At 31.7% G+C, this 13161-nt stretch overlaps 1 protein-coding gene across 1 annotated transcript in view; it reads right to left on the minus strand.

The window, feature by feature from the left end:
• Window positions 1-6662: 6662 nt before the first annotated feature.
• The window catches only part of LOC124369814 (angiotensin-converting enzyme-like), a 285432-nt gene continuing 278933 nt past the window's right edge, over window positions 6663-13161 (minus strand). The window contains exons 13-14 of the mRNA XM_046827929.1: window positions 9796-9962; window positions 6663-8492 (exon numbers count right to left, since the gene is read on the minus strand). Of these exons, the coding sequence (XP_046683885.1) occupies window positions 8338-8492; window positions 9796-9962 (322 nt within the window). The 3' untranslated portion in view covers window positions 6663-8337. The remainder of the gene's footprint in view (window positions 8493-9795; window positions 9963-13161) is intronic.

Raw genomic sequence — 13161 nt, forward strand, 5'->3', positions numbered from 1 at the left:
TGGGTTGTTGAGAGCTGACACAGTTATAAGTCTTATGGATGGGATTGTGGAGGGCATTGAGAATCGAAGACACACACTCAATGTCTTCCTTGATGTTTCACTTGTGTAGACCATAGTATTCTGGAAAAGCTGGAATCTTGCAGTCTTTGAGGAGTGCCTCTGATAAGAAAACACAAACAAATCAAAACTTGTTAAATTTCAAACGAGACTGAGTTTTCTAAAGTATAATCCAACCATTATGATCGACTACACTACTCTTGAGGAGGCTGACTCTTTCGATTTCCTTAGCCCTGGATAGATGATTGAATGTGAACGACCATACGACCATGTAGAAACTGTTGAGGTAAAGGTTTTTACAGGGATTTGTTTTGAAGAACTTTCTAAATTCTGCATGAGACAAGTACTAATAGCTACTTATTTCTGCCTTATTTATACCCAGCTCTCATACAGGATTCCACTCTTTGGAGAGTCTGTTCAGACACTGCATTCGTAAGGTTATTTAGCCTGGGAAATAAAGCTGTTCAGGTCATCAGTTTTAGAAATCTAGAGAATCATACAAGCCAACTTTCAGAGTGCTGGAGCTATTGACCTTACACTGCCTCTATAACTCGAAATTACTCTATACTGCATGACTATAGTCAGTTTCATACAAGACCAAGACATGCACACTCATGAAACTAGAAGTAGGGGTAACTTCAGAATTGGACATCATAGGACAGTCGTTTTTAGACTCTCCCTTTCAGACTGGTACTAATCAACAGTCTCCCTGGTTCTTCGATGAGAGCTCATAAGCTAAAGGCGATCAAAGCTAGATTAAAACGTCGGTTAGCTTCTGCGGTCTTCTACTCGGTGGAGGAATTCCTTGCTAACAACTGAGTAATTTTGTGTGTTGGATACACCTGGCTCAAATTAGAGTTACCAGCCCATAAAGTGTATGAATGTGTGGATAAATCCTAAGATTTGTATGTCTGATTAGTGAAATGAGTGGTACACTAGGAAGTGCTGAGTGCCATATTGTAAACAATATAGAGAGTGTACCATAAGTAAAGAAGTTTGAAAAATTAAAAATAGAAACAAGTCAGTTGGACGTGTAGAGGAGGCGAGAAAGAAGAGAGAATTGCTGTTGTGAAGGAGTCTTTGAAAGACATGAGAGGGATGAACTGACTACTCACTGGAGTAGAACATTCATCTTCACATAATATAGTTATGGCAGGAAGGTACACTCAATTGTGTACCTGATGAGACAATGAGACCACCACTTCACCTATTTATATGTGTCTCTGATGTTGAAACAATGTAAATGTTTTGTTTTGAGCTTCTTCGTCGTCGTCTTCTTTGGATCTCTTCAGACGAACATGACTCCAGATTCCAGGAGTCAAGCTTGAGACAGTGTCAACTACCAGACGCTGCAATAAAAAGGAAGGTGAACTGGAGCTAACCTCAAAATTCAATTCATCTTCAATAAGTAGTAGTCACAATCTGACTTTAGAATAGGTACAAATTTTAATCGTGCAAAAATGAATGTTAGTAGTTTTTGAACTTGAAAGTAGAGTTTCTCTTTTACTTATTTAATTTTTCATAGAGATGGGGATGAAGTTCCTGCAACTAGGATGAGTGAATAAGTTGCACAGTCTTAATTACTATTTACTAAACATGTGTGAATGATATTAAACTGGTTAGTGAGTATGAAGTTCAGGTTGATATGATAGAGGAGTTCGATTTTTTAGATTTTAAATGTTAAAACAGTTTTCTCTGTCAGGCAGTTGACCTCAGTATTTTGTGTTAGAAGATTTAACTTCAGCAAGTTATTCAAAAGTGCATATATTTATTTTTATGAAGAGTTTCATACATTTTCTACCAGTGTGAATTATATTGTGTTTTATATTGTGTTTGTGAATTATATATATATAAAACTCTGAACTGATACAAATGGAATAAAGTGGATAGTAGCTTTTGGTATGTGTAAAATAAGAGGAATCACATTTCCTGTAAGGAATTACTAGATATTAAGTTGAGGTGGATAACCTGTTGGGTACTGGTACATCTTCAGTCAGAGATATATACCAATCAGCTTTCCATGCTGAAGTTCATTTAAATCAGATCATTTATGTGGTCTTTATCATGGCTTACCAAATCTATTACATTTCATTAAATATTAAAATTTAATCTTGATTTGTATTTGACTAAGAATTTTTAAAATGATGTAATTTTGTCACTTTGCTAAGCATTGCTAGGGCTTAGTAAAATCCATTTTTAATCAAAATCATAACAGTAGTTTCTTATAAACCATTATATTTTAATTAAAAATATATGTCTTGAGACAAAATGTCTAAAAAAGTAAGTGAAATCTGAGTAGCTACAACTGCAATATTATTAGAAAGAAATTATTATATATTTTGTAGTTGAATGAATTAATATGAAAAGGAAATGTTTACATGATCATTATAGTAATTGGATAGGTACAAGTTGTACAGTGATTATATGAATATTTGAAGAAACTATAACATTCTGAATAACATAATATGAATAAACTTTTTACACTTTTAAACTTTTATTTTTCTTATACGATGTACATTTCGGAATCATTGATTCCATCTTCAGGTACAAAATAAGGTTAAGTTAATTATAAAAAATAAATAATTTAAATCAATTTGTCATGTGTCTTTTACTACTTGGTGGCTAAATTTGTTGTATTTAATTTTTATGTGAGATCATTGTATATTGTTTAAAAAGTCTATCAAATAATAAGTTTTTTGTTAGAAAGTCTTTGTCATTTAATAATATATTATGATTAATTTTGGCACTTTTGTAAATTTCAAATGTTCTAAAGTAGATAATAAGCGACTTTTTTTCCTTGTGTGTAAAATTTCAAGATTGTTTTCGATGTTAGTGTATGTATGGCCGGTGTTATTTAAATGGTCTGTATATTTTGAATTTGATGATGTTTTCAATGCTTTTATGTGTTCATTAAATCTAATTTTGAATGATCGGCCGGTTTGTCCAATATAGTGGGATTGACAATCGTTGCAATTTAATTTGTATACTCCACTATTGTTGAATTTTAAATTTTGATTTTGGTTTGTTGAATTGCTTTTGTTTTTGATTAAAAGTCCAAGGTTGTTCGATGTTTTGAATGCCAATTGATATCCTTGTTTTATAAAAATGATTTGTTAATTTTGTGACAATGTTTACCAAGGTAGTCTGATTGAATGTATTTGATATCTCTTTCTTCTTATTTTCTTTTTTTTTTGTAGTTCTTCAATAATATATCAATCATGCTTGGTTTATATCCATTATTGAAGTGAAAACTTCTTTAGGCGCATTGAGCGTTTTGGTAGAGGGTAAAATCCTCGGTTCGCGTCACCGACATGCTAATGATACTAACCTGCATGAAAAAGTCAGTCTCGCTGTGTTAAAACTGTCCCGGCGGAGTATGAAAAACAGACTGCGAAAATCAGTTGACCTTACGGCTTCCTCTCGCGATTTAAAAGTGAAGCCAATGTCGTTACAATTCTGTAAGATGCGTCAAATTAAAGCTCTTAATATTGGCAATCTATTGGTTACATTTTTAAATATTAAAAAAATTTCGAAATAATTTTGATTATTGTTTACATTTTACATAGCGTTTTACAATGACAAGAAAAAAGTAGTAAGCGAGGATTTTTTTTAAATTTTTTTTGTCAGACAAAATTTGTCAGCGAGAAAGTTGTGTGGAAATAGATGAATATTTTTTTTTTGTAATTTATCATTTTTTTTATTGGAAGTTTAGTTTAGCCTGTAGTAGCGTATGAAGTGATGAGTGAACGTTTCTGCCGGAACTGTGTAGTTGGCGCATTGGCTCACTGATACCGTATTAACTCAATAAATTAGTTTATTGTGCAATAAAAATACCTTTACGAAAGAACCAAGTTAATTTAACTAATTTATTAGTTTTAAAAATATTGTGGGTTTAATTGTTATTGCAATTATATACTTTATCCGTAGCAATAACTGTATTATTTACAACGGTGTTCAACTCACTGTTGTTCACTCGGTGTTTACTCACATTGTATTCTATGTTTAACTAACTATTAATATTGAGCAATTACAACAAGTATAATGATTGCATTGAACTTTTTTTCATTAAAATAATATTCTTTAATACTTACAGTACTTTTTTATTAAGATATTGTTAAGATAATTGTATATTAATTATTTTTTCAACCACTTTTTTTGGTCATATGGGTGATTCGATTGAGGAAGGAATAACTAAATCTGTGTATGTCGGTTTTCTGTAAATTTTTGAAATTGTGTTTTTTGTTGATCTTGGTTATAGTCAAATCAAGGTAGTTTATTGCATTATTTTCTTCAATTTCACTGGTAAAATTTAGATTATGATGGATTTGGTTTAAGTAGTTTTTTGAACATGTCTATTTGTCCTTTCATTTCCTTTGAATTAGACATATTATATCATCAACGTATCTGTAATAATAAATTATTTGTGTTAGATGTTTGTTTTTATCGCTTAGTATGAATTTGTCTTCTATATTGTCAAGGAATATATCAGGCAATAATAATAATAACTTAACCTTATTTTGTACCTGAAGATGGAATCAATGATTCCGAAATGTACATTGTATAAGAAAAATAAAAGTTTAAAAAGTTTATTCATATTATGTTATTTATTATAAAAACACTTTTCGAGGCTACATCTCTAACATATAACATTCTGTTTGTAATATAAATAATGGAGCACCTATTAAACGTTAACAATCTGAACTTCCAAGTCCTATTAATCTAAGTCTGACTTAGTCAGACATTATTGGAAAATACATAAGTTAATCAATTGAAACTAGTTCCTTTAAGTGATACAAGCACTAAAATTACAGACATTTGAATATATTTACTGTCATTTTCTTCAAATATTCCCACCTATCATCCATCAATATATCAGTTTGTACTCGTATGAGTAAATTACTTTTATATGAGCTGTTGGAGTTGGTAGGGTTTGTTCCCTAACCTCAGAGGTTCTTGCTAGCCTCGACATAAGGGTGTGCCACCCCCTGCCTACTTTGGCTGGAGAGGCTGGTTCAGAGCTGGCCTCCCCTTCTTCCGAGGGGACATGAATTTAGATTAGTACTCTAAATTCTTCCTCATGGATCTCGATAGGAGGTGGCCCTTACCCCCTAATCTAAACCACCCTGAATATCCTGTCACTTCCAAAGCAGTGCAAAGGTCCTTATAGGGCTAGGTACAATTTATAAGCTGCTTGTGCCAAAAAAAGAAAAACAAAAACATTTTTTTATATCTCATTTATTTAGCATGGATGGAATTGCATGTTGTCAAGATGCCGGGTTCATCCCAGACACCAATATAGCCTCCTGACTTTCTAAATATTTGATAGGAAAGGCAGAAGATGAGCCTAAGGACCCTGTAGTTTATGTAGCATATAACAATTTCTCAAGGTATAATAACTATGGAAAAGGAGATTACTTTTATTTACTCTTAAATTTATCCAGTTCTGTCAGAGGTTTAATAATACTGGGTGATAACAGTTGGAAAATTTCAGAATACTTGGGCTTTTGACGTGACAACGTCTTAAATTAGGTTGCGGCTCGGAGTCACTCATGAAAAAGTGTAACGCCCGGTAACGTTACGATGCCCGTCCAGTGGGTCCGCCGCACGGGATAAAGCAGATAACTGTGGGTCCGCCGCACGGGATAAAGCAGATAACTATGTTTATTCGTGAAAATGTGGAGTGCTTAGATTCGTCATTTACAACAACTACAACAATAAAGGTAAATAATTGTACACTGATATTTCATTATCTTAAACTATGATTGATTGATTAATTGTTAGATTGACACAAAAGTTGAGAAACTGAGTTTATAGGTTATGTCATACTATTGACAAATGTTGATAGTGTTAAGTAAATTATTAGTTTAAATCACTCTGCAATCAATTGTAATTCAGTCGATTGAGAAGAAACAGCGCGTATTGCTAGTCAAACATTTAAAATAACAAATTATAACCTCTAACCTGTCATAACAGTGCGACCAAACAAACGAACTAAACCGACCAATCACCACGCGCGAAGTTAGAATTTAACTGTGTTTAGCAAGAATTTCAAATTCCAATTTTAGTAAATGTTTTATTCAACTTTACCATTTACAATAACAAATTTTAATTAATTTCAAATTATGTACAATGTTTTAGTAAACAAAATATATTTCTATAGTTAAAATTTGTGCAATTCTTATTTTCATTCAATTCCTTGTTCCTATTGTGCAATTTAATAATATTCATATCAATAAATATTCTACCGAGAAAAAGACGTTGTCACGTAAAATCTTCGCCCGTAAAACCGACTTTACAGGCAACCATAATTTTTTTTTCAAATAGTACGAGATTGTGTTGCTCTTTGTAATGTTTTTATTTCTTTTGTTGTATCTATGTTTTGTTTTATTAATCGTCAGGAAATTTAATTTGATACAGATAGATACCTTATAAATATACTGGAATGAGACTGTTAGTGGACCCAGCCTGGTGAAGACTCCCTACAATGAATTCTTGGGAGGTAGTCATTTAGTGTTTCTGCTAGAAAAGCATTCAATGTGAATTGGATTCACAGGTTCTTTATGAAATGAACAATGATTTTTCATGGGTTTAGAACATAAACAGAATTAACATATAAAAAAACATTTATTTAAAGCCATTTTAGTATTGTACTAATTTAAAATTCTTACGTTATATTAAACTATGTATAAAATTGCAATACTAAAATGTGTATTAAGAAAAACAATTTATTTTAGTAGTATATTGGTAACATAAGTGGGAATAAAACATGTTACAAATATCATTTTAAACCTGCTATACAGTTAAGTACTCTTAAATTAGGTCCCGTAGTATAAAGTGTTATAAGATAGAAGAGAAAAGACAGTACACAAACATAGACAGTTAAAGCTTAAGGAATTATCTAAACTAAGTAATGAAATTTAACTCTACTTAAGATTAATAAACCATTATGTTTTTGTTTTCATAGTATTTTCTTGTTTGCTATTGAAAGTTTTCTCTTTTATAGCTTTAAATTAAAAAAAAAAAAACAACAAGAACATGGTTTGCCCTTTCATATGTATAGGTTTATGCTAACAAGCTATTGCACAGTTCTCAAATTTCTCAAAACTCACATAGCAGAATTTTTGAAAAAATACAATTAGATTTAACCCTATTTAAATGTCCAAAAACTTAATTTTGGCTATAAAATGCTATAATTGGCTTTAGGAAAAACAGGGGTTTTAATCTTCATAATGTATTAACTGAACAATTTGTTTTTATACTATATTTTTATGCCATATTCAAAGGTTACCTTTATATAATATCTAAGATATAAAGTTTTTAAATGATGGATGGTAAATTGTAAGTGTAATTTTAATTCGGTGAGAGGAATATATTATTCCAATTGTGAGAAATAGTGAATTCTGAACTTAAAACATGAATTCCAGGATAGTGAAAGATAATCATTGAGAGGTGAACTATCTTTTAACAACTTTAAACCAAATGCTTGAACTAACCAATTGCGATGTACCAGACACAAACAAACAAAATTAAACCACTGCCATGGAAAGTAATAGGTTTGGAGTTGTGCTTGCACATTGTTACTGACTGATGTTTCTGATGCACTTCTTAACGTATTGTTACAATGTAACAGTTTCCCTCTGAATATATTACAGCAGGCATGACTCAACAGTCCAAAACATTACGTTAAGAGGAAAGGAAGTGGATTGGATGTAAAAATATTCTAGTCAAACGATTTAGCGATTTTAAATTCCGAAACTTTGCAGAAATTGAAGGCTTAACTGCATAGATATGTTATTTTGTAAATTTGAGAGAGCAAATTTGTCTTCCAAAACATTTGTTGTGGTCATAATGATAGCCTATTTGCTATTTGGTTAAGTGTTAAGGTAACTGTTTGTTGTACCATTGAATTTTAAGTTATATCACCTCAGTTAAGATGTCACCATTGATTTAATCTTGTTATGTAGTATGACACAAATATGCACTTATTACAATGTCCTATAACATGGTTATTTAAAAAGAATAGGTTTATTTACACCTCAGCTAAAAGTTCTTAGTGGTAAGTTCTAAATAAAAACTACCCATAAGTATTAATAAACACATGGCTTATCAACTGATTAATTCTAATATAAAAACACATATTTTATAACCAAACGAAAAAATATAAATGACATTTGCAAACATGTGTTAAACTGTCTGCTTTGAGATTATAAAAAGTATAACAGTATGGAGTTAAAGGGCACACTAGATTCCACTCTTGAGTTACTATGGCAACTAAGTGAACTAAAACTTAACATTTATCGATAATAAGAGCACAAGAATCGACAGTGCCGCAAGTGTGAGGTTACTGTTATGTGTGTGGTGTGATGCCGTGTTGTAGAATCCTCCATACACCTGAAGATTTGCTGTCTCAATGCTGTACTTGCAGTAGTCTCCGTCTAAAACAATAAAACCTACTTATTAAAGATAAAACATTAACTAATACAGGAAATATTTGTCACTAAGTGATCTTTTCAGTAACTATATAATCTTGAATGTTTTTCCAGCCAACGAGCGAAAAGTTTAAGTAAAATTGTCAACATGTTTCAATAGAAAAAATTATTTCAATACAAGAGAAGCTAAGAGAACTGTATAAGGAAACATAGTTGATCAGTTATGGATGTCCTTAGAATTTGGGCCATTGTTATTTGAGAGAAGAAGAGAAATCATTGTACAGTAATTATTTGAGAAGGGCAAAAAGAAGGTACAAGAATTCAAGAAAAATTGAATTCATATTAAGCCAAGAAGCAAGGGCAGATCTAAGGGATTTTCGGAGGGGGCCATCTTGGTATTATTTGACCATTATCTTTACTGTAACCAGTGTTTTTACCAGTGGCACAAGTTAAATTATTTACAGGCTAACATCACAGTAAAGCTTAATTAATGATTAAAATTAAATAAGAATAACTAAAACTAAGCTATGTAAAAAATACCTTCAAATATTTTTGAAAAAGCGGGAAGTAAATAAATTGGTTGATAACCATAGATTTCCTTAAGATCCCCCTTTTAAAGATTATAGTGATCAGTGCTATTTTAAGTTTTGAAGGAAACTAACCACATATTAGGAAAGAGAGTTAATTGGGGTTAAATGAGTTAATGTTTTTATTATGAGCTATTTGACTTGTTTTATTACAGTCATAGGAATTTCAACAAAACCTGCTGAATTTTTATTGTCAAAGGATAAAATTATTTTATCAAGTTCATGGCAAGTTACAGATCTGAATATAACTATGGTATTTGTTAATTTTTTGTCGTTTAATTAATATTGAAACATAGATATGGACAGATTTGGCACTAATTCCCTGTCAATTACATTAAGAGAATAACTATTGAATAGATCACATTGTTCCGAAGGATTAAATAAAATATTACTTTTACATTTTCTTTTATCTATAGATTTTATAGTGTTTATTAATTTTTACCTACTTTATTGTTTATAATTTGTCATGTGATCTTATGGGGTTTACACGTGTTTTCTATTTTTAATTCATAGAACAACAAGTTTTTTTTATTTATTAGATATTATGATGAAATTTCCCGGCCTTTATTTGTTATTCTAAGAAGGCCATTCTTAGTATTTATGTGAATATTGGCCAGATTAAAAATATTACCTTTTTTTGTCCTAAGATTATCAGCTAGCTTTAAGGTAGCTTCTGAACTCAGTTAATCAAATGTTCTGTAATCTTGTAATTAATTACATACCGTAGTTCCAGCCTACATACTCCTGGGTCCGTAGGTTTTCACTCCTCAGCCACTCCTCCAGAGGCTGGAAGTATTCTCTGATAGCAGTTCCATCTAGTCGGGTCTCTCCAGTAGCAGCATACAATACTTCAGACCAGGGTTCTGAAGACCCCTTCTCCATAAGCTTCCTACAACAGACAAGAGCTTATTAAACATCATTACATACTGTAGAATACTCCATGTTTTAAGGTGCTGAACTTTATATACTATGTATTTATCATATTTTTATTTTTCCTATAAACTTCCTTTTTCTCTGCTATTTACCTTTTTATAGTCCAAGTGTTAAATTTCATTGTTTAAGAACACAATTTAGTTTTTCATATGTATTCATGACACTTTATATTTTGACATGGTTGTTTTAATATTAAAAAAACACTCTTATGCCGTAACAATTTTTCTAAAAAGGCGCCCCTCCAACTTCTCCTCTAACTTTCTACAACGTTCAAAGTTTTCAAAAATTAGTAACTTTTCCACAACCTGTTGCTACACATTTAATTTCATTTGCAAATTAAATCATCCAGAGAATAAAACAGCGATTTAACAAAGGCCTTCCACTACAAAGAGCAACATTAAATACTACAGATAAATATTTTTGAAGCCTAACTATCTCAATGGGTTTAACATTAAACATTATAGACAATTTATTTCTTTTCATGTCTTTGCCACTACGTACCATTTTAAAGAAAACAGAGTTTTCAAAATAGAGCCTCCTTGTATAACTGCAACAACCAATCAGGCACACATGTTGGGTCAACTCTCCTGCTAACACAGTGTTACAGTTCCAACTAGGAGTTACTAAGGAGTCCTGCACTTAAGTAACATTTTCCCAAATAAAACTGATATTTTGAAATAATCATATACGAATCTGTCAGACTTTGAAAGCTTCCAGTACCAAAAAGATACAAATTTGGAAAACACTATATAAATAATAAAGATAATTTTGAGTCCTAGCATTCATCCATGGCCACCTAGTATTGACCACTGACGGTTTGCAGTGGTTGGTTATTGTGTGCAAACCTATTTTGACTTGTATTCCTTAGTTAGTTTATAATAATTGGTGTCAGTTTTATAAAGTGCAATGTTTTAGAGATAAAGTGCCTGGAGTTGATAACACATTTGTTATTATTCCTGACTCATGCGTGTCACATAGCTTTGATATGATTAGTTTATTTTAACCTAGACTGCAGTTATGTGATGGCTAGGATTTGGTAGAAAATATGAGAAAGTGCTTATTGTAGTGCTTAGGATAGGCTGAGTGAACATGGGGAGAGGTAATATGATAATAGAAGGATAGGAAAGGAGCTTACATGTGATATTTTGTTGGTACAGGAACATTTTTTATGGTACGGTAAGTAAGAAAGAGTGCAGGGAGCTGGAATTATTTTCAGAATATGACAAGTTACGTGCAAGTGTAAGCATCAGTAATAGTGGCTGATGGAATATAGTTTAAAAGGGTGATGGAATATAGAAAGTCGAGTGATGAATTAGAATATCTAATCAAACAATTCCTTATTGCCTTTCAATGTATGACAAGCATTGGTATGTGTCAATACAATAAAAAAGTTGCATTTAAAATTTTTTTCCAACAAAGTCCTTTACACTATGAAAGCACTCACTTATTAAGAAATCTTTAAGTCTAAGCTGATTTATGCCTGGAGATGTTATATTCGCTCCTATTTTGAATGTTGTACTGAGAGTGGATAGAAGGCTTTGGAATGAATTTATGTTTTGCTGAAGAAAACTCAGGGTAAGAAAGATACATGAAAAAGCAAGCAACTTTATTATTACAAAAGAATATTAATATTATTCCTTAGGTTTTGGACAAGCTATAATGCGGGACTGCCTTTCTCTGCAAAATAAACATTTGTTGAGTTTGTGTGTTTTAAGATCCTCAGATAGCAACTGCATAAGACATGTATGGATAATTTATGGCAGCTTATGTAGTGAGCAAAATGTTTCTGCCTGCAAATGACAACAATCTATGAAACACAAGCAAACCTGAACGCAACTTTGCTGCCACTCGATCTAAATGGGAGCAATATTGTAGGTTACTGTTGATCATCATACCTTAAAAGCTGACATGCCATTCAGATTCTACAATGTCGTCTCTCAAATGAAGACTGATTTTGTCAGTTGCAAAATATGATAAAATTAATTAAACTGGTCTTTCTGGTTTGAATGTGCATAATTCTCACTAAACTATTGCAGAATATAGCTTGACTGAAGGAATCCTCATGATTTCATGTTATTTATCCTCTACAATCAAGTGTCATCTACAAACAAATACAGTTCAGCTTCAGGAGTTTACAATTTGTTGATTTGGATAATAATAATAAATGACCAACACAGATCCCTGTGGTAACCAGCGCTTAGTACCTGCACATCAGAGAAACACCTAAGGTACTACCCTTTTTTATAGGGGAATTCTGCAGTCTAAAACACAATGTCTAGTCTAATAAGATTGGAACTAATCATTAGCCTCAAGTCTACACTAAATTTTTGCAAGAATCCATTCATGGGAAACAGTATCAAAGGCTTTTTGCAGATCAAAGAAAATACCAACTGCAGATCTTTCTTTATCTAGAGCGTGAACAATCTTGTTTGTGAGTGTAAACATTGAGCCAGTGTAGATCAATACTGTACAAACCTGAACTGATTCGCAAATAAGATATTATTTTGATTTACAAGCAACCACAATCTATTCAACACAGCCTTCTCAAACACCTCAGAGAATACAGACATGATTGAAATTGGTCTAAAGTTGTCGATTTCATCAAGCTTTCCTGTTTTAATAGAAAGGTTTTACAGTAGTTATCTTCTAAAGATCAGAAGACTCTTGTATGGAAAGAAAACAATTTCATTTGTACAATAGGATGAAGAAAGAAATGTTGACAACAGTAAGTATTTTGGAAGACACATTATCGTTTCCAGCAGAGGTTTTTGTTATAAGGAATTTATTATAACAACTATTTCAGATGCAGGGTTAAGAAAAACACATAGGCTACAAACACAGTGGGCAGGATCTGCGAATAGCTTTGTTCATTTATAAAGTGTTGTTGGTTGAATATGTTTAAAAAAAGTAACTGAATAAATTTTATATATATATATTTCGGATCTTTCACTAGAAAGCCATCATTACTATTAATACCTTTCACAAGATTTGCAGATGACTTACTAACATTTATATGCGTATGCATAATATCCTGAGTGGTTTTAACTTTATTAGTGAAGCTTTGTAGTTTATTAAGCTCTGCAGATGACAGAATCTGTAAACAAATAGCTTGATATTTCGTTTTTAAGAAGAAATATAACTATATATTCTCATCT

This window comes from Homalodisca vitripennis, chromosome X (assembly GCF_021130785.1).
Source record: "Homalodisca vitripennis isolate AUS2020 chromosome X, UT_GWSS_2.1, whole genome shotgun sequence".
Taxonomy (NCBI): domain Eukaryota; kingdom Metazoa; phylum Arthropoda; class Insecta; order Hemiptera; family Cicadellidae; genus Homalodisca; species Homalodisca vitripennis.